Source organism: Chroicocephalus ridibundus, chromosome 16 (assembly GCF_963924245.1).
Source record: "Chroicocephalus ridibundus chromosome 16, bChrRid1.1, whole genome shotgun sequence".
In the NCBI taxonomy this organism is placed as follows: domain Eukaryota; kingdom Metazoa; phylum Chordata; class Aves; order Charadriiformes; family Laridae; genus Chroicocephalus; species Chroicocephalus ridibundus.
This window is the reverse complement of record NC_086299.1, coordinates 10,594,659-10,617,640: the sequence shown is the minus strand read 5'-3', so window position 1 is coordinate 10,617,640 and position 22,982 is coordinate 10,594,659. Positions and strand designations below refer to the sequence as shown.

Below are 22,982 nucleotides of genomic sequence, written 5' to 3'. Positions count from 1 at the left end.
CGAGCGGCCGCCCCCGACCCGCTATTACCGGGACCCGGCCCAACGGCTGCGCTGGCGGCGTTTCCCCTCGGTTTAAGGACACGGGGCAGAGCCACGCTGCGGGCGGGCGGGCCCCGGTAGACGTGTTCCCGTTAAGAAAAGCCATCATCAGAAAGGAGGAGCCTGTGAGCGTTAATTAACGGCGGGAAATGCGGGACCGGGAGACATGGCGGAGCTACTTAAAACGATTAATTACATGCCGTGTAATCACCCCCAGGAGAAGGGGCAGCCGGGCCCGGCGGAGGCCCCAGCCCCGTGTCCCCCAGGCGAGGAGGGGACGGGCCATGGTGGGCGGGCCGCTCCCGTCCCACCGGCCGCGCCGGTGCCGCTCCGCTGATTGCACCCGCCGCCTCGTTGGGCCCCGGGTCAGAGGGCTCTGAACGGGCCGGTCTCTAATTAGGCTTTTCCTCAGCATCCCGCCCTTCCCGCTGGAGCCGGGGGGGCCGCGGGGCAACGCCCGTACCCTTCGCGCCCAGGCAGGCGGGAAGCCGTCACCGCTGGGTTCTTCATCCCCTACGTCTTCACCTTGCGGCGCCTCGGAGAGACCCAAGAAGATCTCGGCTGGATTCCCCCGAGGGAAGGTGCAGGGGAAACCCAGCGTCCTCCTCCTCCACCAACTTATTTTCCTTGGGCACTCGGAAAACGTGGTTGTTGGCCACAGAGTCACCGCCCTGCCCTTGGCTGTGCGGTACCTACCGGGGAAAGAGGAGGGAAAAGTCACCAGCAACCACCCAGAAGGTCACTGGGAGCCGACCTATCGCTCCACCATCTTTGCGACCAACACGTATCCCCCTTGGGATCAGCCCTTCCAGCATCCCCCACAAATTACCGCCATTTCCCCCATCCCAGCGTGAAGAACGGAAGCCAGGGACCCAGTTCCCCACATTACACCACGGCCAGGTCAGGGGCTAGATGGGGCTGAGGTGAACCCACCACCACTACCAACAGAGGCTGCGTAAAGCTATCTTGGTATCACAGAATGGTTGGGGTTGGAAGGGACCTTTAAAGCCCTCCCAGCGCCACCCCCTGCCCTGGGCAGGGACACCTCCCACCAGCCCAGGCTGCTCCAAGCCCCGGCCAACCTGGCCTTGAACCCCTCCAGGGATGGGGCAGCCACAGCTTCTCTGGGCAACCTGGGCCAGGGGCTCACCACCCTCAGAGTGAAAAAATTCTTCCCGATATCTCATCTAAATCTCCCCTCTTGCAATTTAAAACCCTTCCCCCTCGTCCCATGGCTCCCCTCCCCGCTCCAGAGTCCCTCCCCAGCTTTCCTGGAGCCCCTTTAGGGACTGGAAGGGGCTGGAAGGTCTCCCTGGAGCCTTCTCTTCTCCAGGCTGAACCCCCCCAGCTCTCTCAGCCTGTCCTCCCAGCAGAGGTGCTCCAGCCCTCCCAGCATCTCCGGGACCTCCTCTGAACCCCCTCCAACAGCTCCGTGTCCTTCTGCTGTTGGGAGCTCCAGGTGAGGTCTCACCAGAGCAGAGCAGAAGGGGAAATATCTCTTCCATGAGATCTCCAACTCAGCTAATGAAGGAAAGGACTTTAGAACAATAATACAATCCCGCAAGGGATCTGCATCAGGATTATGACCTTGATAAAGAAACTAGAATGATCTCGAAACTGGATGATGCTCAGTGAGTCCATTGAAAAAATAAACCTTAAAATATAATGTCAAATAGGGAATCCACTGTGTGAGAGACCCTAGAGGGAGAAAACTGGGCAGAAAACTTCACGTTTCAGTCATGAAGCCTGTGAGGACGTCAGGTCTATGCACCTACAGAAGAAAACATGGTCCACGTGATGGAACAGACCATAGTCCATGACACGGCAGTCTTTTTTTTTTGGGGGGGGGTAACACTGCAGGGCCCAGAGGCTAATCTGATCCTCAGATGAATACAGAAGCAATCAGAAACGCCATCTCCAGTTGCAGTATCCACAGCTGGATGAAGACGCTGGAGCTCAGAGAGAGAAGATCCATCACCTGCCCCACAGGAAGAGCTTTCAGGACTGGCTGCAATCAACGTAACTCAAGGGGGACTTCATCCCAGGGGAATTAAACCCAAAACCACGGTCTCTGAGAAAACTTTCAGCCAGCAGATAAGGAACAGCAAGATACATAAGCTGGAAAGCTGAAACCCTGCACATTCAGTGTCGAGTAGGGACCTGTAATGGGATATAATTAGGCATTCGAACAACTTTCAAAGGGGTTGTAAGGGATTTGCCGCCGTTAATTAATTTGGAGAAGCTCCGTGACCCCCGCTACGTGGGCAGTGAGACTAGCTGATCGCAGTGACACCAATACATCAGGCTGAGAAAGCGTTGCTGAGCCTGGACCCGGAGATAAGCTGGTTTCCCTGGCGAAAAAGTACAGGGAATTTGGGTAGCTGGAGCCGGAACCGCAAAGCTCAGCACTGCGGCTGGCAGGCACAGCTCCCCCGGGCCGCCCGGAGCCGAGCTCCTGCCGAAACCCCATAGGGAAGGAGCATTGAGGAGGAACTTCTTTACCCTGAGGGTGGCAGAGCACTGGAACAGGCTGCCCAGAGAGGTGGTGGAGTCTCCATCTCTGGAGACATTCAAAACCCACCTGGACGTGTTCCTGTGTAACCTGCTCTAGGTGACCCTGCTCTGGCAGGGGGGTTGGACTAGATGATCTCCAGAGGTCCCTTCCAACCCTATGATTCTATGATTCTATGATTCTATGATTCTATGATCTGGACACATTTCCTGAGCAGGACAGCAGCTGAGTTTGTCCCTTTTTGGTCATCTCCGTCTCGCAGCTGTCATCCGAGTCCAGTTTTCCTCTCCCTACTGGGAATCTTCAACCCTCATCTCACAGGAGAGAGCCCTCTGCAAAGTCTTTTTGGGGCTGGAGAGGACAGGGATGGGATGCCTTGGGTTTCTTTCATCATCCGATGTTCCGCAGGTCCGAGACGATGAGATGCCTCAAGGCTGGAGAGAAATGAGCACGAGCGTCCTCAGCAGCTGTGCGATCCCAGGAACGGGGACCTGGAAATCCTGACAGCCAGAGCCTGCTTCAAGAACTTTAAACGGCCACGAGATAAAAGAGCAGACCAAAGCCAGAGCCTGCAGGATCCGTCCTCCAGGCCGTCAGCGCTCGCTCTCTAGCGCTGGGTAACACACCAGCTGCACCTCCCCCAGCCAGCCCCACACAACCCGCTCCTGCTGCCCGGGGAGCGACGGGACGCACCCGGATGGGGTGAAGCGCCTGCACACGACACAACAGACTTTGTCCCAACTCTTTTACGTTTAATCTACCGCACGAGAAGCCTCACCCTGCACAGCCCAGCCCCCCCGAGGGGTAGTTTATTGCCCCCCAGCAGGCAGGTGAGCTTGCAGCCCTAGGCTGGGAGAAGAAAGTCAGTTTTTCCACCAACCTGCAGCCTCACCTGTGCTCTCTGTGACCATGCAGGATAAGGAGCCCTGATCTCTATTTCTGCAGCTTAATCGTTCTCTGCCTCCCAGCCCAAAGCCCTGCTCCAACGCCCTTGCAGCACCCGCGGCACGTTAACAGCCCCACGGCCCAGCGCCGCGATGTGCCAGGGGAGGTTTTACGAACGCTCCTTTACAACGTAACTCGCCTCAGAGCCCAGCAAACTCACGTTACTGGAATTCCGCGCCGTGCCGATTTCTTGTGCTTCAACAAGGCTGCGCGTAGAAAGGTTCTGGAGATTCCCAAGATGCCAAGAACCTCTCTCCAGGCAGCCGTATTTACCTGCCGAGTAAGGAGCTGGTGGAGCACGGCACTGCCACGCTCCTTTCCGCCCTTCTTTCCCATTTTGCAAACGCCCAGCAGCAACGCCCCCCAGTACCAGGCACAGGACCACAGAATCGTTCCCTGCTGAACCAGTCAGGGATAACGCGCGCTGCTGAAGATGCTATAGCCCTTCTCACCTGAAGAAGAATCTGTCCCCAGGCACGTTAACTGATGTGCACTGCACGCATATTTAACAAAATCCTTTATTTACATTCCAAAACGTTAAAAAAAGAAAAAAAGATAGGCGCCAATTATTAAATAATTTCAGGAGAATGTCGAGAGCACGGATCTGGCCTGCAGAGAGGACTGGGGCAGTGGGACAACTGGCTGGAGCTGGAACTGCGTGGAGCCAGCACAGGCCTAACCACTGGTGAAGGAGCACTGAAAGGAAGAAGAAAGAGGTCCGCGATGCCGGACAGCCATTCCCGACTCACCCTACACCAAGCAGGACTGTGCAGTGACACTGGGTGCTGCTACAGCGATTTTCAAGTGAGCGCTACTTGCTGCACGCGCTACCTCAGGCCAAGCCTGAACTAGAGAACTCGGGAGTCCTGCTGGGTCTCCACGCCTGGCATCTGCCCCTACCTCTGGGCTTAAACCCAACAGCGCCCATTTCTCCTGGCTGATGTTAAAGGATCTGGACAAGTAACGGATTTAGCTGTCTGAAGTCGGGCGAGACAAATGCCGTTCTTGTCTACAGGCAGCTGAGAGGCAGCAGGGTGCAGAAAGGCAGTTCCTAAGACCTTGGCTGGGAAATAAACAAGGTGGCACCAGCCTCGTACCTAGAAATGAAAAGCTTCCAGTCTCCAGTTGGATATTGGCCAGAGATCATCTGCTCCAAAAAAGAAACGATCGGCAAGTCTGGGCCTGAGGACAACCCTAAAGGGGACCTGACCCATCAGCGCGGCTCTGCCCTCCTGCAAGAAAGCCTGGTAACAAGGTTGTCTCTACCTTCAAAAGCCCAGAAATGCCACCAGAAGTACCAGGGAAATGAGAGAACCATCACATTCCCTCTTGTCACTTCATCAAATAGGAGGAGCTCCCAAGAGCCTGAAGCGCTGCAGATCTGAAAGACTTTATTACGGAAGCGGGGACGCGTCTTCGTGGGCAATTCCAGATGTCTTTGGATATCGTTTAATGGAAGGTCACCAACTGGAGGGATTTGCTTTTTGTCAGTGCCTGCCCGCCTGCTGAAATTTGAAGAAATCAGCAACCAAAAGGCTAATACAGCAGATTTTTGACAAGCTGCAGCCTGACACATTGAAATCCAGACAGATTTGTTTAAATGCTTGTGGTTTTTTTTTTTTTTTTTTACGGTGAAGTGGGCGGACAAATGGAAACAGAATACTGTACGTTAGCCTGAGCTCTGTCTTGAGCCTATTGGTTTAACCAAAACAAAGCCTGAAATAAGAGTAAATGCTGGAAAAAGCAGCAGTATTTTTCTGAGTTAAGGTAAGACTATGTAACATGATAATTCCTCGGCCCTTCAGTGGTGGCAGTCCTACAGCTGTACTGAGCGAGGAGGCTCAAGTCCTCTCTTCCTCCTCTTCTCTTCTTGATCCCTGCCTGCCCCCCGCAGGGATGCTCTGTTTTCCGTAGGGACAGGAGAGTTCACCAACCTGCAGGTCAAAGTGAAGCCCCCCACGCCCCCAGATGGGTATTCCAGCTGGATTCCTGCCGCAGTTCCCTTTCATCCACTGGTTTCTAAAGCCGAGGTCTCAAGGCAGCCGAACCCCATCCCCGGCACAGCTCCCACATCCCCTCTCCCCCTTGACTGCAGCTGCAAAATCTTATCCCTCAAGCGCCGCCATTGGCGCTCGTGTAGCTCAGAGGGAAGCCAGTTCAAAGAGTTAAGCTGGCAAAAAACCTAACGCTGTTAGAGAAGCATTTTCTGGCGTTTCACGGAGCTGAGTCAGCGCTCTGCAGCCTCCAGTGAATGGGAAAATAAGGCAAGAGAAAAGCAAGGAGCAGAGCAGCCCTGAGTTCAACTGCAATGGGTGCCCGGGAAGACCGAGACTTACCGCGTTTCTTTCATTGCTTTACATTTCCCCACACTGAGAGATCACAACTGGCAGCTTGGGTTTGTTATTCGGACCCGTAGGCACATTCTGGGGACAAACAAATACAGAACATTAAACGTTACAAAAGTGCGGCAAATCCAGGGAGCGATGGGCACTTGAAGACTGGCTAAGAGGTGTCCATGCAACATCAGGCACCAGGAAATCCAGACACAGCTCCCAGTAACAGAGAAGCGTTTTGGCAACGGAGCCGGCCGTAAGCGGGTGAACTCTCTCTGCGCGCAGAGGTTTGGGATACAGACCAGACCCCGATCCTTCCAACGGGAGGGAAGGAACAGAGCAAGAACTGGAGAGCTCCTCATGAGATACAGCAGGCGTCATGTCACTTGAGGCTGCTCTGGCTTAAATCTTTTAATGTTACTAATTGCAGCCGACACAGGCAAAGCAAACTTGCATTTGTGCAGAAGGGGAATCCGAATAAGAGACAGTCGCAAAGCAACCCTCCTTCTGAACGTCTCGTTCTGCTGGACTCGGCTGCTCTTTCATGAGTCTCTTAATTATTTCCTTTCATTTCCCCTCACCGCCGCGCTGCACAAAGCGGGCACAGCACAACCCTTCCACCGGTGCTTCTGGCAAAGAGGGCTACCAACACCCGGATCGCATCATGCTGTACCGTTCATTACACGCGACCTTTTCTCAGTCAAAACAGTTGTCAGCTCTATGTTTGTCCCACTTTATGGACTCTCTGGCGGCAGAGGCCCTTGCGCACGTTATCCTACGCGCGTGCCACGAAGTAGCGTTGGCTCTCTCAAAGAACACGCCACCATTTGTTAAATCTACTCGTTATCCTGCCATGACACCCAGTCACAACGTCGGTAGCAACCACCACCCCTGGGCGTATTTATCTCCAGCTCCTGGAAGCCCCTCAGAAGGTCCGTTTAATTTTTCTCGTTGAACTTGCTGATCATGGATCAGCAGAACTGATGATTTAGCACCCACTGAATAATCCCAGGCAGTGGCACAGAAGTGATCTGCTTTACGCTCTTGTCTGAGTTGCTGATGGAAGAGCTTTTCAATTCAGCTTCCTGAACAAATGCAAAGCATTGCAAATAAAGCCACAAGAACACAATCCCCACTCAAAGACCAACCAGCAGCCACGAGAGCACAGCATTTCTAAAGTCAATCTACATGACAGCCTTTGCCTCAACAGATTTCCTGTTATTTTATAACAATGACATCCGATAATGCGAGTTATCAACCCTGATATTCCCCTGTTATCCTGTAAACAGACAGCAGGAGAGAACAGAACAACCCTTGTTAATCCTCTACGTGACTTTCCAACGTGGACATAGGCAAATAGGGAAATAGGCAAATTCAACTTACTTCAATTTTTCTCATGACCAACAGCCCATCGACAATTTTACCTAGAATGAGAAAATGTACCCACTTCAATGCGGCTGGTTTTCACCTTTGCTCCCCCCCCATCACAGGTATGTGCATTTTTGTTCCTTCTGAAAAGTCTCGTGCAGCGTACAGCTATTGGGCACTTCAGGTTTTTATTACTGATCTTTAACCTGATACAGGAAACAATCCCCCTTTAAACATTTTCCACATTCTGAACAGATTAAGTGCATTTTCCCATCGCAGGGGTGGCGTGTGTAGAAGTGCAGGTTTTGAGACCTGCCTCCACTAGCTGCACTAAAAGACAGCATGAACTACCCACCAACACACCCTCTGTAATGATGCAGAACCAGCAATTAACAATACCAGCGTTACTTAAGAATCAGAGGAAGTATTCAGCAGGAGATCAGCTCAAAGGCCAGCCTTGAAATCCTACAGCTCAAGCGGCAGGTGGGAAAAGTTCGCGGATGGGGTTTCATAGAATCACTATCATAGAATCACAGAATGGTTTGGGTTGGAAGGGACCTTAAAGGCCACCCAGTGCCACCCCCTGCCCCCGGCAGGGACACCTCCCACCAGCCCAGGCTGCTCCAAGCCCCGGCCAACCTGGCCTTGAACCCCTCCAGGGATGGGGCAGCCACAGCTTCTCTGGGCAGCCTGGGCCAGGGGCTCACCACCCTCACAGCAAACAATTTCTTCCTCAGATCTCATCTAAATCTCCCCTCTTTCAGTTTAAAACCATTCTCCCTTGTCCTATCGCTACACTCCCTGATCAAAAGTCCCTCCCCATCTCTCCTGTAAGCCCCCATCAGTTACTGGGAGGCCATTATAAGGTCTCCCCGTAGTATCTAAAGTAGCTAAAAACTCCGCTGAAAGCTCAGTCCTCTCCGAGACTGCAGAAGAAAGGCATCCCTTCACCCATCTGTCCCTTCTGCACTGGCACAAGGATTTATGTCGTAGCGTGATCAAGGAACTGATCTAAAGCTAACCTGCGAAAAGACCTGGTTCACTTCAACAGCCATCCACCTCAGGTGCTGGCTGCGCAGATCCCTCCCCTAGCACAGGCGAGGGGGGAAGAAGCAGCAGTCCATGGCTATTTTAGCAGCAGTCCACGGCTATTTTAGCAGCTGCGCCACCGGGAGTGTCCGTGAGCTGGTAAGCCGGGCCCCCGCTGCAGGTACTCACCAAACACAACGTGTTTTCCATCCAACCAGTCACATTTGGAGCACGTAATGAAAAACTGGCAGCCGTTGGTACTCGGACCGCTGTTTGCCTGGGGGTTGAGAATGGCAAAATATAGAAAGCGTATCATGAAAGACTTCCCCAAACTGAAGGCAGGCGCATCTCATCACAGGGAAGAGCTGTCGCTCTAGACGCAGCCCAGCGTATTATTACCTTATCGCTACACAAACCAAAGGAAGCAAAATATACACCTGCAGGAGAGTGTCCCCGGGCTGGGACGTGGCACACCGCCAGGTCTGGTCATGCCAGCGAGCGCAAGACCCACGTCACCAACTTTTCGTTATACGAAAGCACGTTCAGCACAAGACTGTGCTGAAATCCGGGCTCAGGAGCATGCTCCTGAAAAAAGGCGAAAATCTTTGGCGATGAGTGCTTACTGCTGCAGCATTGTCCCAGGGAAAACTGAAAGCCAGGCACCCAGGGCCGAAAAAAAAGCAGCCGGTTTCTGCTATTTGGAAGGTTTCCTCAGAATATAAAACACATCTGTTCTGATGATCAGGATGAGAAAGGCAACGATCGTACTGGCACGGGGTTCACAGGTATGGCGTCACAAAGATGTGAAATTTAATTCACGCCCAAGCGCAACACCCAGAGCATTTGCGCTCTGCTAAGAAAACATCTCTGTAATGCTGAAGTCCATTTCAATTTTTCAAAGCTCTTCTGACAACGAGGAGGTACTAAAGCATATTTCTGCGCTGAGAAATGAACTGGCCAAGTTTTGCGGCTGTCACATTGGATCCTTTACTCGTTGCTAGCCAGCTTTGGAAGGATCCAGCTGGGATGGACCACGGTTTGGCCCAGCAGAACGACTCCAGAGCCAGGCCACTTTAACACAAGGCTGGCAGTGCCAGCGTGGGATCCCTTCTCCCTCACTATGGTCCACTGGGTGCCTAGCTGTGTCATGACACCTCTTTTTGGGCCACGTTTTGAGCTGGATGAATAACTAATCCAAATGGCGAATGCCCAAAGCAAGTGGTTTTAAGGGCAGGGCAGCTGGAAGAGCTGGGGAAGCAGCAGCTGTGGATGGGAACGCTGAAGCGCTGGCTTTCTATTGCAAAAGTCGGTGTATTGTTCCCACCAGGCAAGGTGCAAAAGTTGCAGTTTTTCCTACAACGTCGAACAGGAAGCATATGTTATAAAAGATACCATGGTAACGCCGCTACGGCTTTGGAACTCCCAAATCTCTGTTTCATCCTGGTTGAGGTCAGTGTCTGATCAGGGAAGGAGAAAAAAAAAAAAAAAACCACACCAAAAAACAAACAACCCACCACTTGCCACCGTATGAAAACTGTAAGAATCGAGCTACCCTGAGAGCTGGTCAAAGACAGCCTGCCCAGCAATCCAGCAGGTAAAAGAGAAAGGATGCTGCAGGATCAGGACTCCCGCGTTACTCAGCGCATTAACACGAGTAGCCTTCTGACTAGCCGTTACAAAGCCGGTCTTTCAGACCTTGGGTGCAATGGTGGAGATTCCTGTTGCTCGGCAAAAACCATATACGCTTAGGAAAAGGGCACAGAGAAAGTACTAAAAGCTTTTTAGTCTCATAATGTCGTTATTTTATACTCACCATAGAGAGCAGCCCAGGAGCAGAGTGTTTCAGCTTGAAGTTTTCATCCGCAAAAGGACCCCTATATATACTGGCTACTCCAGTGCCGTCTCCCTGCACGAGAGAGGCGCCCCGTCAGCCACAGCATTTGCTCTGTAGCAATTCCTACACAACGATTCCCTTTAAAAATTACCTTTAAAATCCCCAAGCAAAAGGACAGGGTTAAGCTCAGCCTAGAACGGACGCTGTACTGCCATTTATACACACCAGCAGCGAGCGCATTCCATGCTTTGTTTCCGAAGAGAGACAGTGACTGGTTTCTAACTACACAGAACGTCGTTTGCCGTCCATATGTTGGCAGAAACCCAGGGAGATGGTAAGGACTAAGCCCAAGCCTCCCAGAGAGAGATGGAGACAAGATTCCTTGGTACGGACCCACCTGGACTTGGCAGGAAAAGGGAGAGGGATGTAGAAGTATGGGCTGGTGTGACAAGGAAAGCAGAAGCGGTTGTGCGGGAAGTCGGCTGATGGTAACGCTTACTTATTTCACCTTATTTTCCGTGACTACTGGAAACAGGGAAGTGATCTCTCTGTTCAGCAAGGACGGTTTCTAAAATACAAGGCTTCTGGGTTTTGCTGTACTTTCTATACCAAGTCGAGACATCTGGTACTTACTACAAGCCTTACCACTCAGATCTCAAGACACTTCTGCATTAAAGCAGCGCGGCCCACAACCGCTGCAGACTGCAAGCTTTGACTGCTCAGGAGTTTATAACTTCGCAGAAGCCTGACACGTGCTTCGCGTAAGACACACAACCCGCGGGGCTGCTGAAGGGCCACCCTGCCCTTTGGTCCAGTGTTGCAGGGACACTCCTGTACAGTCCCAAGAGGACTGAGCAGGGACCTTTCAAAAGAACGGCCTCAAAGACGCTGCAGTGAGGAAGGCTGCAGGGAAAGCTGCAGAAGCAACGCAAACGGGTACCTCTGGCACAGTCAGTTAATTTTACTATCCTGCCAGTAATTTCCCTTTCTGTGCTGATTTTCTCTGTGTCACTTTAGCCCCATTTCTTCTGCCTTGCTGCAACCTGTCTCCCTTCCTTGCCTTCCTACTTAACATGTACTTTATTTATTAGGCCAAACTTAACAGGGAAATAAGATGCCAGTAATAAACTGTGTGTAGTGCCACATCTGTTGCTCTGCTTGCCTCGCCCTTGCTTCTTTTCCTCCTACTCTCTGCGGTTTACTTCAACTGTCGGCTCTGAGGCAGGAACATATACCCTCCCTTAGCGGTCAGCGCGACTGTTCTTGCTCCCCAAGTGGCTTTGTAATAAACGGAATTTATAAATGACAAATACCGCTGCAATCTGCAGTGCTTGTTGAGCGTCAGTGGCAGCCATAAAGCCCACCGGGACATCTGAGCAGCATCACAGTTAGCGACTACCTAAAAGTCTGGTGCGGCTGAGCCACCCCCTGCGCAGTCAGTTCTCTCGGTGACTTTCATACAACCAAGTTTTAGAAATTCTGGATTAAAAAAAAAGCTTTATCACCCCCCTCATCTTTTGAAATACTTCCAGAAATGAAATAGTTTTACTGGGTCCTAGGACAGCAAAGAGACCCTGTGGTCCTCCAGCCGTCCCCACGTACTCGGCTTATCCCCAAGTCAGCGCATGACCACCGCTGCGGGCACCGAGTCTTTTCTATTTTGAGACAATTCACGAACAAAAAATTAATTTTGATTTAAACTACCTCTTGCTCTAGATGCTTGGTTCTGTACTTAGGGTCTCCCTGCACAAAGCTGATAGGAATTCGCAGGGTTCTTGTTTTGGGGGGGGACAGGAGAAGGGGGAAGGACAACAGGGCGAAAAAAAAAAAAATAAATCTTTGCAAGTTTGAAAAGCCTCTAGCTGTGCTGCCATGCTTTTTTAGAGAGGAAATATTTTGGGAAGGAGAAGGTACGTTCACCCAAGACTCCAGATTTGTTTTCAAGTACATTACAGTCAGTTGCAGTAAGATGGCAGCAACGCTGCGAGGAAACCTCCGGTTACTACTGGGTACCTCAAAAGAGAGCCAACAGATCCCCATAAACCAGCACGAACCCTTGGAAACAGCTGCATATTATACCAGGTAGGAAAAGTATAAAAGGAATATAAAAGTACGTACGTTTACAAAGTCACCTCCTTGGATCATGAAATCCTTTATTACCCTAAAGAAGTAAAACAATACTTAGTTCTCAGTAGAAAAATGCCTAAAGAAGCTCAATACGCGATAAAAAGAAGTTCTGCCTCACAGCATGACAAAAGTTATCACGTTCTATGAATGCTACAGTCTAAACTCTAGAATAAATATTAATATTTATAATAATAAATATTAACGACTGGTTGCTATCAGGTAATTTGGGACCCGTTGCTGTTTGACCAGGGATAGAGATTAGGTGACAGATGCCAGGGGATGGTCTCTGACCTGGCACAGCAGGAACGGGGGATCCCTCCCAGCGACCCCAGCGTACACATCGGGCAGCACCCCCAAACCCACAGAGGGACGCTATCGGCCATGACCCACAAATGCCTCCCAGACAATTAATGCCTTTGAGGCAGGTCTCAAAACCACACCGAGCTCAGACCGCGATTCAAATGCCTAAACAAACACGGAAGAATTACCTGTGGAAAGTGCTTCCTTTATAACCTATAGGGACACCATCTTTCCTGGAAGGAAATAAAAAGGAAAATCATTGCAGCTTACTGGATATCCCCACACAAAGCTCTCCCAGGAGTCCAGAGTCCCCAAAGGTTGCCTTATACATTAGTAGCTGCCTTGATACACAACCATCCAACTCACCCGGCTCCCAGCTGGTGCTATCAGAGGCCAAGGCAAACCTCGAGTGGGCTCTGCGCATTAAATGACACGGTTCCCTACAACCCCCATCCCATCATCTTAATGGACCCTGCTGCAATTTGCAGCATGAGCAGGTGGGATTTCCAGGCAGGGCGTTTTAGAGCAGCCCAAGCATGAACAAAATCATGCCGAAAAAGGAAAAGTCCACCATCTCCACGACTGACCGAGCCTGTCACGATTTCTTCAGAGCGGACTTCTGTAACTCTTTCATTTTGTATTGGTATAGTAAGAAAAACTTCCAAGTGAGCCTTCTTCCTACTCACCCAGCCTTGTTTCTCTGAGTAGGCTACTTAAAAGGACACTATAAGCCACTTACCTGAATTCGCCCGTACAAAACTGCCTGGAAAACAAAAAAGAGCAGAGTGTGAGGCACACCTGAACTCCGAGGACACGGAGGGCTGCATTCAGCAAATATGCACCGAGTGCTGTGCAGGGCTTTCCTCCCCGCATCGGGGCTACGCCCAGTGGAACGGGAACCAGCAATAACTCCCCCCCACTCCCATTTGAAAATGTTCTGCAGTTGAGGAGGTCGGACGTTTAACACCGAGGTTCTAAAAGACTGAATGTGGGGCAGGCACCGCGTTTCACAGAGAACAAGATACACCCGTTTCTCCCATGGAAGTGGGATGTCCAAGTGGTACATCCTTCAGCCAGCGGCAGAGAACTCTACCATGACATTAAGGTACTGCCTTTGATAAATGCACCGAGCGGATCAGAAGCTCCACAGAGGGACTGGAGTCCTTCAGCTTCCAGCCAGACGGGCTGCCCCAGTGGACTGGGGCAGAGTCACATCTTCCTCGGAACAGCGAGTGGAGCAAAGCAGGTGCAGCGGTTCTGGGGGGCAGGCAGTCACTCTGCCATCAGAGACATTCCTGCACTGTAAAGCCTTCACAGCCCTGGTCCAGGCCGCGTTGCAGGACCACTGCCTGCTCCTTACCTGAAGTTCTCCGCCGTTTTGGGTACAACATCGGCAAACAGCTCGATCTTCATGCGGCCGACCTCCTGGGGGAGACAGCGCCCACATCAACCCTCCGGGCCCAGAACACACACACGCCAGCCTCCCCTCCCAGGCAACTCCCACCCAAATTCGTCTTCCTGCAACCACCCCCAGCCCTGCTAAACCCCTCCCTGAGTACCCCTGCAAACCTCCCCTCCCCCAGCTCCGTACACCCCTGGGTGCTCCCCTACGCCCCACCACCCCCAGCTCACTCCCACACAAACTCAACCTCCTGCAAAGCCCCCCCATCCCTGCAAAACCCCTCCTGGAGCACCACTGCAAGACCCCCCCTTCCCCAGCTCCATGCACCCCTGGGTGCTCCCCTACCACCACCCGCCTTCAGTGCTCCCCTGCAAGCCCCCCCGGTGCTCTCCCACCCCCCACGCCCCCACCCCAGTGCTCCCCTACCACCCCCCCCCTTCAGTGCTCCCCTGCAAGTACCCCGGGTGCTCCCTGCCTCAACCCCCTTCAGTGCTCCTCCGCAGGTCCCTCCCAGTGTTCCCCCCCCAGCCCTTCAGTGCTTCCCTGCAAGCACCCCCCGATGTTCCCCTACCCCACACCACCCCCTGGTGCTCCCCTACCACCACCCCCCCTTCTTCAGTGCTCTGCCGCAGGCCCCTCCCGGTGTTCCCCCCCCAAACCTTCAGTGCTTCCCTGCAAGCTCCCCCCAGTGCTCTCCCACTCCCCCGTGCTCCCCCCGCACCCCTCCTCCTTCAGTGCTCCACCACAGGCCCCACACAGTGTTTCCCCCCGTTCAGTGCTCCCCTGCAAGCCCCCCCCCCCCAAGTGCTCTCCCAAACCCTTTCAGTGCTCTGCTGAACCTCCCTCCCGGTGTTGCCCCCCACACACGCCCTTCGGCGCTCCCCTGCAAGTCCCCCGGGTGCTCCCCCCCCCACACCCTTCAGTGCTCCGCCGCAGCCCCCTCCTGATGTTACCCCTCTTCAGTGCTCCCCTGCAAGCCCCCCCCCCGGTGCTCTCCCACCCCACACCCCACCTCGGTGCTCCCCTACCAGCCCCCCTTCTTCAGTGCTCCGCCGCAGGGCCCTCCCGCTGGTCCCCCCCCCCAACTCTTCAGCGCTTCCCTGCAAGCCCCACCCCGGTGCTCTCCCACCCCCCATTTCTCCCTACCCGGCGCTTCCCTCCCCCAACACCTCCCCTTTCAGTGCTCCCCCCGCCTTCAGTGCTTCCCTGCAAGCCCCCCCGCAGTGTTCCCCTACCCCATACCCCCCCGTCCCCGGCCCGGGGCTCCCCTACAAACCCCCCTCATTGCTCCCCCCCCACTCCCCCCTCCTTCAGACCTTCCCCACAGGTCCCCCCCGGGCTCCCCTACCACCACCCTAGTCCCCTGTGCTCCGCCGCAGGCTCCTCCCGGTGTTTCCCCCCACACACACTTCAGTGCTCCCCTACAAGCCCCCCCTCAGTGCCCCCCCACAGGCCCCTCCCGCTGCTCCCCCGCAGCCGCCGTCCCCGACACCGCCCCCGGCCCCTGCCGGGGCCGGGGGCGGTGTCGGGGACGGCGGCTGCGGTAGCGCTTTGTCCCACCTGTCCCCCAATGGTGACATCGAAGAAGACCACGGGGTTGTTGGGGTTGGCCGCCAGCACCGCCATTGCAGCCGCCTCTGCCGGAAGCGGAAGTAAGTGGCAGCGGAAGTGGCGGCGGAAGCGGAAGTGGCTGCGGGAGGCGGAACTCAAGGCGTTCCCTTAGCGGCCCTGTGAGGATTTGGGGTTATTTTCCGTGTCCGGGGGTATCCGTTATCGCTCCAGGGATGGCTTTATGCTTCCCAGAGGCAATCCCCTTATTTCCAGGGCCGGGATGCTGCCATCCCTCCCTGCCGGCTCCCTCCATTTCACCCATTATTTATACACAAAATATTCTCATCATTCTGCCTGCCTAATCCATCACTCCACCTAGACCTACGTACTCATTAGGATGACCGAATAGCCTTTTTGCACACATGCGGATCAAATTCTGGTGCGTTGGCCAAACGCTTCCGCGCAAGCATGAGTGTCTCAGTGGTCGTTTGGGTAAGGAGACCCTTCCTGACGTTATCCTTTTAACGTATTGACTCATCTCAGGACAGTAAAAGTTTGCTGTAAGTTTACCGACTTCTTGAGGATGATATGGACGTTCCTCGAAGTAGCCCCAGCTCTGTCCTAACTGGTATAGGAGTCCATACTTGACACATAAAAGAACCTTGAAGTGATTCCTTCTCGTTATCCCCTCCTTGGTGAGTAGCTACTTCTGGCTGTCTCCTCATTATCACCGTCTGTCATCAGCTCAGTGACTATTTTCTCATGCAGTAAGAAGGTTAGTAATTAGCTATTTTCTCACACAGTAAGAAGGTTAGTCAGAAACAGACACCATTTTAGTTAGCATATGGTTATAAACAAAGCAGAGGCCTGTCTTTGGTAACAAAGGTGACCATGAAAGTCATCGTGTGGGCTTTGACCAACGGCAGGGACGTTGCTTCAAGAACTTTCGGCACCCTGGTGTGCCTGAGGTAGGAGAGCGGTCATGAGGTTCTTCAAAGACCTGCTCCGAGACGTGGATGAGACAGTGATCCTGGCTAATGCTTTTCTCCATGTATGTTTGGCACGATTTCAGCGCTCCCTCTAATTCCTTTGCAGCCGGGTCAAAGCCGTGGCCTTGGGGAGGTTTCCCACGGTGCTTGTGGCTGGGCCTGCTCTCCTGCTTCCCGAAAGCCGTGTCTCGGGGACGAGCTTGTCAGGGGTATCAGGAAAGGCACATGGCCACCGGCAGGAGAGGGGCAGGTGGGGACAGGGCTGGGTTCCTCCTGGCTTTGGCTCTGCCCTTCCACCCCACAGAGACTGTCCCTCCTCTGCCCGGGCGTCCACCCCCAGACACCTCGCCCGCTCCCAGGTCTCAGCCCCGCGCTGAGGGGCCTGGAACCCGCGGGGTGTCTCAGGGACCACAGGAGACTCCAGGACCTGGCCTGGTGGGTGGGAGCTCTCTACCCTCCTCTCGGGAATCACGCAGTTCCCTCAGGACTCCGGGATGCATTTCGTCAGGTCCTGTAGACTTCAGTATGTTCAGATTCTTCAGGTGGTCACGAACCTGAATTCCTCTTAAGGTAGGAGGGACTTTGCTCCCCCCGTCCAGGTGTTGCGGTCCATCCGTTTGAGGAGGTGTGGGGGAGAGATTGCCGGTAAAGACTGAGGAAAAAAAGTTGTCGAGTACCTCAGCTTTCTCCTTGTCCGTTTTTAGCAGTTTGCCAGTCGTGTTCCTCGGGGGGTACCCCACACCCTTGACGTGCCTCATTGCGTGCCCAGACCCCCGGGTGTGCCTTTTTGTGATCCCCAGAGCCCCGAGTGGGCCTTTTGGGGCAGCCCAGGCCCCAGCTGTGCCTTTCAGTGTCCCCCAGTGTGATCTGCGTGCACCCCATGAGTGCCCAGATCCTTCGCCTTTCCCCGCCGGCGTTCAGAAAGCCTCGGTTCCCCCCCGAGGGCACAGCCGTGCACTTCATTCCCTCGGGGAGCTCTCAGAGCCCCTCCATTCCCCACGGTCTCCGTTCACGTCTCCTCTGTGACCCCGGCTGCGGGCTCCGAGCCTCCGTGTTCCCCTTACTTCATGTTCACAGCCCCTTCAGTCCCATCCACGGCATTCGGGTGCCCTCTCTTCCCCTCCGGGGAGGCCCAGAGTCCCTTCTGTCCCTCCCGGCACGCTCACATCCCCTCTGCAGTTCCCATCCCCGTGGGCGCAGATGCGCTTGGTCCACCTGGCTGGGCACCGCCCTCCCCTCCTCTCCCCTTCCTGCTGCCCCACATCTCCTCTCCTCCCCTCCGAGCTGCTCGGCCCCCACCGTGGGCAGGAGCGGGCTGAGGGAGCGTGCAGGGTCCCCCCAGGGGTGCTGGTGACGCGCAACACTGCGCACACAGGTTGCTTTGGTGCCAGCACGGGCCAGTGCATGGGATGGGGAACTGCCCGTCCTTTCCAAAGCCCTGCCACGGCGTCGTGGTTCAGCCTCGGACGGCAGCAAAGAACCACGCGGCCGCTCTCTCGACCCCCCCACCGCCGTGGGGAGAATCGGCAGAAAAATGCAAAACTCGTGGGTTGAGACAAGGGCAGTTTAACAGAACAGCAAAGGGAACCAGAAAACACCACCACGGGCAGAGGAGTGTACAAACACAGTTACGGTACCACCACCCACCAACCGGACCCGGGATGCTCCAGCCCGATCCCAAGCCAACTTCCAAGCCCTCTCCCGGCCGGCTATGGACTGGGCGTGGCTCACCTGGGACGGAACACTTGTGTCCCTGCCACAGCCTGGGGAAAATTAATCCGATCCCTGCTGGAACCAGGACACACAGAACATGTCTTCATAGGAGAGGTGCTGCAGCCCTCTGAGCATCTTCATGGCCCTCCTCTGGCCCCGCTCCAACAGGTCCATGTCCTTCTTGTGCTGAGGACTCCACAGCTGGACGCAGTGCTCCAGGGGGGGTCTCACCAGACAGAGCAGAGGGGCAGAATCCCCTCCCTCGCCCTGCTGGCCACGCTTCTTTTGATGCAGCCCCGGATGCGGTTGGCTTTCTGGGCTGCCAGCGCACATTGATGGCTCATGTTGAGCTTCTCGTCCACCAGCACCCCCGAGCCCTTCTCCTCAGGGCTGCTCCCAGGCCATTCTCCACCCAGCCTGTATTTGTGCTTGGGATTGCCATGGCCCAGGTGCAGGACCTTGCACTCGGCCTGGTTGAACTTCATGAGGTTCGCACAGACCCCCCCCCACCTCCAGCCTGTCCAGGTCCCTCTGGATGGCATCCCTTCCCTCCAGCATGTCAACCGTGCCACACAGCTTGGTGTCATCGGCAAACGTGCTGAGGGTGCACTCGATCCCACTGTCCATGTCTCCAACAACGATGTTAAACAGCACTGGTCCCAGCACTGACCCCTGAGGAACGCCACTCATCACTGGTTTCCGTGTGGACATCGAGCTGTTGACCTCAACCCTTTGAGTGCGGCCATCCAGCCAGTTCCTTATCCACCGAGTGGTCCATCCATCGAATCCGTGTCTCTCCAGCATAAGCCCAGGTCAACAACACATTGCTCTCCCCTTATCCACCAACACTGTAACACTGTTGTAGAAGGCCACCAAATTTTTCAGGCACGATTTGCCTTTGGTGAAGCCATGTTGGCTGTCACCAATCACCTCCTTATTTTCCATGTGCCTCAGCAGAGATTCCAGGAGGATCTGCTCCATGATCTTGCCAGGCACAGAGGTGAGACTGACCGGCCTGTAGTTCCCCGGGTCTTTGGTTTTTCCCCTTTTTGAAAATGGGGGTTTCCCGTTTTCCAGTCAGGGGGAACTTCACCAGACTGCCACAGCTTTTCAAATATAATGGAAAGCAGCTTAGCACCTTCATCTGGCAGCTGCCTCAGGACCCATGGATGGATTTCATCAAGTCCCATGGACTTATGTACCTTCAGGTTCCTCAGATGGTCTCAAACCTGATCTTCTCCTACAGTGGGCGGTTCTTCATTCTCATAGCTGGGGACGGGCAGCACTGTGCACGCAGGTTGCTTTGGCACCAGCACAGACCAGTGCACGGGATGGGGAACTCTCCAAAGCCCTTTCCAAAGCCCTGCTATGGAACTTCCTGCCAGGCACAGGTGGGTGACCGCGGCTGGGAGCAGGCCCCCGTCATCTTTATTTGGCATCGCCGGGAGGAGCACAGCCTTTGGAAAGGCCCTGCTCCGCTCAGGGCGCTGCTGCCGCAGAGGAGGCAGCAAGAGCGGGAGCTCCGGCACCAACACGCCTTCGCTCGGCCCCAACGCCTCCGACCCCGGGGGCTTCGCTGGACCCCTCGGTCTTCACTCCTCAGTGCCGGGGTGTAGGTCTGCGTGGTGCCACCTGGCCAGAGTGTGCACTCATCCCACGTCCTGCTGCGCCGGCCTCTGGCTTTTTTCTGGGGTCGTGGACCTCCATCTTCTTCGCAACGCTAAGGGAGAGCACCAAAAGCTGTTGAGCTGGAAGTGCAGAGAGGAGGGCAGAGAGCTCCCACCCACCAGGCCAGGTCCTGGAGTCTCCTGTGGTCCCTGAGACACCCCGCGGGTTCCAGGCCCCTCAGCGCGGGGCTGAGACCTGGGAGCGGGCGAGGTGTCTGGGGGTGGACGCCCGGGCAGAGGAGGGACAGTCTCTGTGGGGTGGAAGGGCAGAGCCAAAGCCAGGAGGAACCCAGCCCTGTCCCCACCTGCCCCTCTCCTGCTGGTGGGCATCTCCCTGGGGCTGGAAGGCCGCTCTGACTCGGGGGTGCAGCCTCAGGACACTCGCTCTCCTGCCACCCAGCTGTCGGGACAGACAGGGAGAAAAATGCCTCCCGTGCTCGGAGATATTTACCAGAGGAACTGCTTCGGGGCCATTGCCCGCAGCCTGTTGAGCTCCGCGTTCCTCCTCCACTGCTCCTGGCGGGATCTGTAGAGCTCCAGGTTCATCAGGACCTGCCTTCCTCGCGGTGGCCGGATGCTGCAAGGGCAGGGACAGATGCCCTCTCGCAGCCTGCCTTGGCCCCTGCGCCCGGGCTGGGGCTGCCAAGACACCGGCCATCGGGGCTGAGCCCGGGCACGCCTGTCTCAGGGGAAATCGCGTCCCTGAGCCCGCAGATCGGCCGTCTTACTCCAGTTGTGGTGTCTCCAGCCAAGGGGATGGTGTTTTGCCCTTCTCTGCCCGGGAACGGCGGCGAGACATCTCCTCCCCATCTCCCTTGCCCCAGGAGATGGCTTCCTTCTGCCCTGGCTGTCCTTTGGCGCTCTCCTGCCTGGTGCTTTGGAGCGGGGGGAAGTGCAGCGACGATTCGGAGCGACGCAACTGGGCTACGTGGGACTGCCACCTCACCTGGGTGGGAAGAAGAGGACCGTTTGAGCCCAGGTCTCCCCCCTCTCTCCTGGGAGGGAGCACTAGAGCAGCCAGCGCTTCTCTGCGGTCCCCCAGCCCACGTGGGAAACCCGCCGGGAGGAGAAGTGCCCCCGGCAGAGACCCTGGGGCAGGAGCTGGGGAACCAGGAGGGTCCACCTGGAAGCCAAGTGTGGTGTGAACAGATGGAGTCACTGCCCAGAGGGAAAGGAAGAGCCAGGAGGAGTGATGGCGTGGCCACCTCCGGCGTGTAGGGGGTGCCTTTGAGGATACCCTCTCCGTAGAGCCATATCTTCCTACACGGGATACCATCACTACGTCCACCTGTACCACCTACCGCTTCTGCTCCCATCGGAACGTCCAGAGCAGGGAGCTTGACTTCACGACGCTCCGTCTCTTCCGCTCCCCTGCGTTTCTCTGCCCGGCTCTCCTCCACTGCTGGCAGCTCGCTGCAAACACACCGCACCAGGAGCTTGCGTGAGAACAGCAGGAGCCTGTTCTTCAGCGGGTGCCCACGGGCCAGCCCCGCGCGGGCAGCACGAGGCAGTTCTGCGCCAGGGCTGTCTCTGGGCTGGGAAATGCCCTCAAGCCAAACCCAGGAGGAGACGGCCGTGAGCTCAGGTGCGGCCCAAGGGTCTCGCTCACCTCATGGCACCTGCTGCGGTCCCTCTCATTGTCCTCGCTTCTCCCGTGACGCCAAGGCCACTCATCCGGGCGGGAGAAAGACGGCCTCGGGAGACCAGGCGCTGGATACGAGCCGCTGGAAGCACAAGACCAAGAAGCTCTTCACGGCTGCCCCTCTGGGACACGTCCTGCCAGCCAGGCATGCCGTCTGCGCAGGCGTGTGCTACCCGTGCCTGGCTTGGACTCCTCATCCCATGCAGTCAGGCTTCCTGGGACGGTCTCAGCCCTTTCCAACCACCACGATCTCCCAGCCCTCCCTTTTGACAGGATCACGCCGCTCCCTGAGGGGTTCCTGTCCCATTGCTTCCTTGCCTGGGTCCCCATTTGGAAAAGGGGGCGAGCTGGGACATGGAAGTCACGAGAAGGCTTTGCACCAGGGCGTCCTCCCATCCACGCCGGGAAGGTGTCTGCGAGTTCCCCGCCATCCCTCTGGCAGCACTTACACTTCTTTGTGAAATCCGCCAGGTATGCAGAGAGCTCATGGAGGAAGGCAGAGTGCTCCATGATGGCAGCTCCTCCTGCCCGACCTCCTCCTGCAGACAGCTCACCGAGGAATTCGGAGTACTCCGCGGCTGCAGCTCCTCCCGGCCCACCTCCTTCCCTGCTCCTCTCCACCTGGCCAAGCAGCCCACCGCTGTCGCCCACCCGCCTCCGCCTTCTCCTCGGGGCTGCGAAGCAGCTGCCGGGAGCCGAGCGGTGGCGAGAGCAGCCCCCCACGCCTGGGCTCGTCCCCGACGCGGGGAAATGTGGGACGGGGAGCCGTGGGGAGACAGGAGGTGTCCCGCTGACCAGGGTGTCCCACCTCCAGCAGCAGTGCCAGCAGCACCAGCCCCACCAGCACCTCCACCAGTACCACCAGCAACAGCGGTAGCACCAGCACCAACAGAGACCAGCTCCACCAGCACCACCAAGTACGGTGGGTAGGGCCTGCGCCAGTGCCCCAGGCTTAGTGCACGCGAGTGCTGATGTCATGAATGGCTCAGTGACATCATGTGGCGCTGGCCGGGGCTGGGGGCAGAAGCCGGCGGGGCACAGGGGCCCGGGTGCTCAGAACCTCTCTGCGTGCACGGGCTTTAGCTCGTCGCCTAAGCTGGTTCCTGGCCGTGGGACAGTTTCCCTGTGTTCCTCCCCGGCTACCTGTCCTTGCTTCCTCCCTCCGTGGGCCTCCTTTTTGCTTTTGAGCTTGTCCAGGCGCTCCTTGTTCATCCACGCCGGCCTCCTGGCATTTTTGCCCGACTTCTTCTTTGTTGGGATGCATCACTCCTGAGCTTGGAGGAGGTGACTCTCGAATACTCTCCAGCTTCCTTGGGCCCCTCTCCCTCCAGGGCTTTAGCCCATGGAACCCTACCCAGCGGATCCCTCTTCAGGGAAAAGTCATAGAATCATAGAATCATAGAATCATAGAATTGTTGAGGTTGGAAGGGACCTTTAAGATCATCGAGTCCAACCTTTAGCCTGCCCTGACAAGAGCCACTTCTAAACCATGTCCCTAAGTGCCCCATCTACCCTTTTTTTAAACACCTCC

General features: G+C 55.7%; 1 protein-coding gene across 4 annotated transcripts; it reads right to left on the bottom strand.

The window, feature by feature from the left end:
* Window positions 1-199: 199 nt before the first annotated feature.
* PPIH (peptidylprolyl isomerase H) lies at window positions 200-15,544 on the bottom strand. Of its 4 annotated transcripts, none has more exons than XM_063353860.1 (10): window positions 15,450-15,544; window positions 13,848-13,912; window positions 13,227-13,250; window positions 12,676-12,720; window positions 12,179-12,221; window positions 10,040-10,132; window positions 8,416-8,503; window positions 7,213-7,253; window positions 5,833-5,919; window positions 200-731 (listed from the first exon to the last, which is right to left on the bottom strand). In XM_063353860.1, exons 1-9 carry the CDS (start codon window positions 15,513-15,515, stop codon window positions 5,851-5,853), a joined length of 534 nt encoding a protein of 177 aa, XP_063209930.1. In that variant the 5' UTR covers window positions 15,516-15,544; the 3' UTR covers window positions 200-731; window positions 5,833-5,850. The 4 variants fall into 4 exon arrangements, with proteins under 4 accessions (XP_063209930.1, XP_063209928.1, XP_063209929.1 ...); XM_063353858.1 differs by lacking the exon at window positions 200-731 and adding an exon at window positions 3,997-4,192; XM_063353859.1 differs by lacking the exon at window positions 200-731 and adding an exon at window positions 4,199-5,001.
* Between the last annotated feature and the right edge of the window lie 7,438 nt (window positions 15,545-22,982).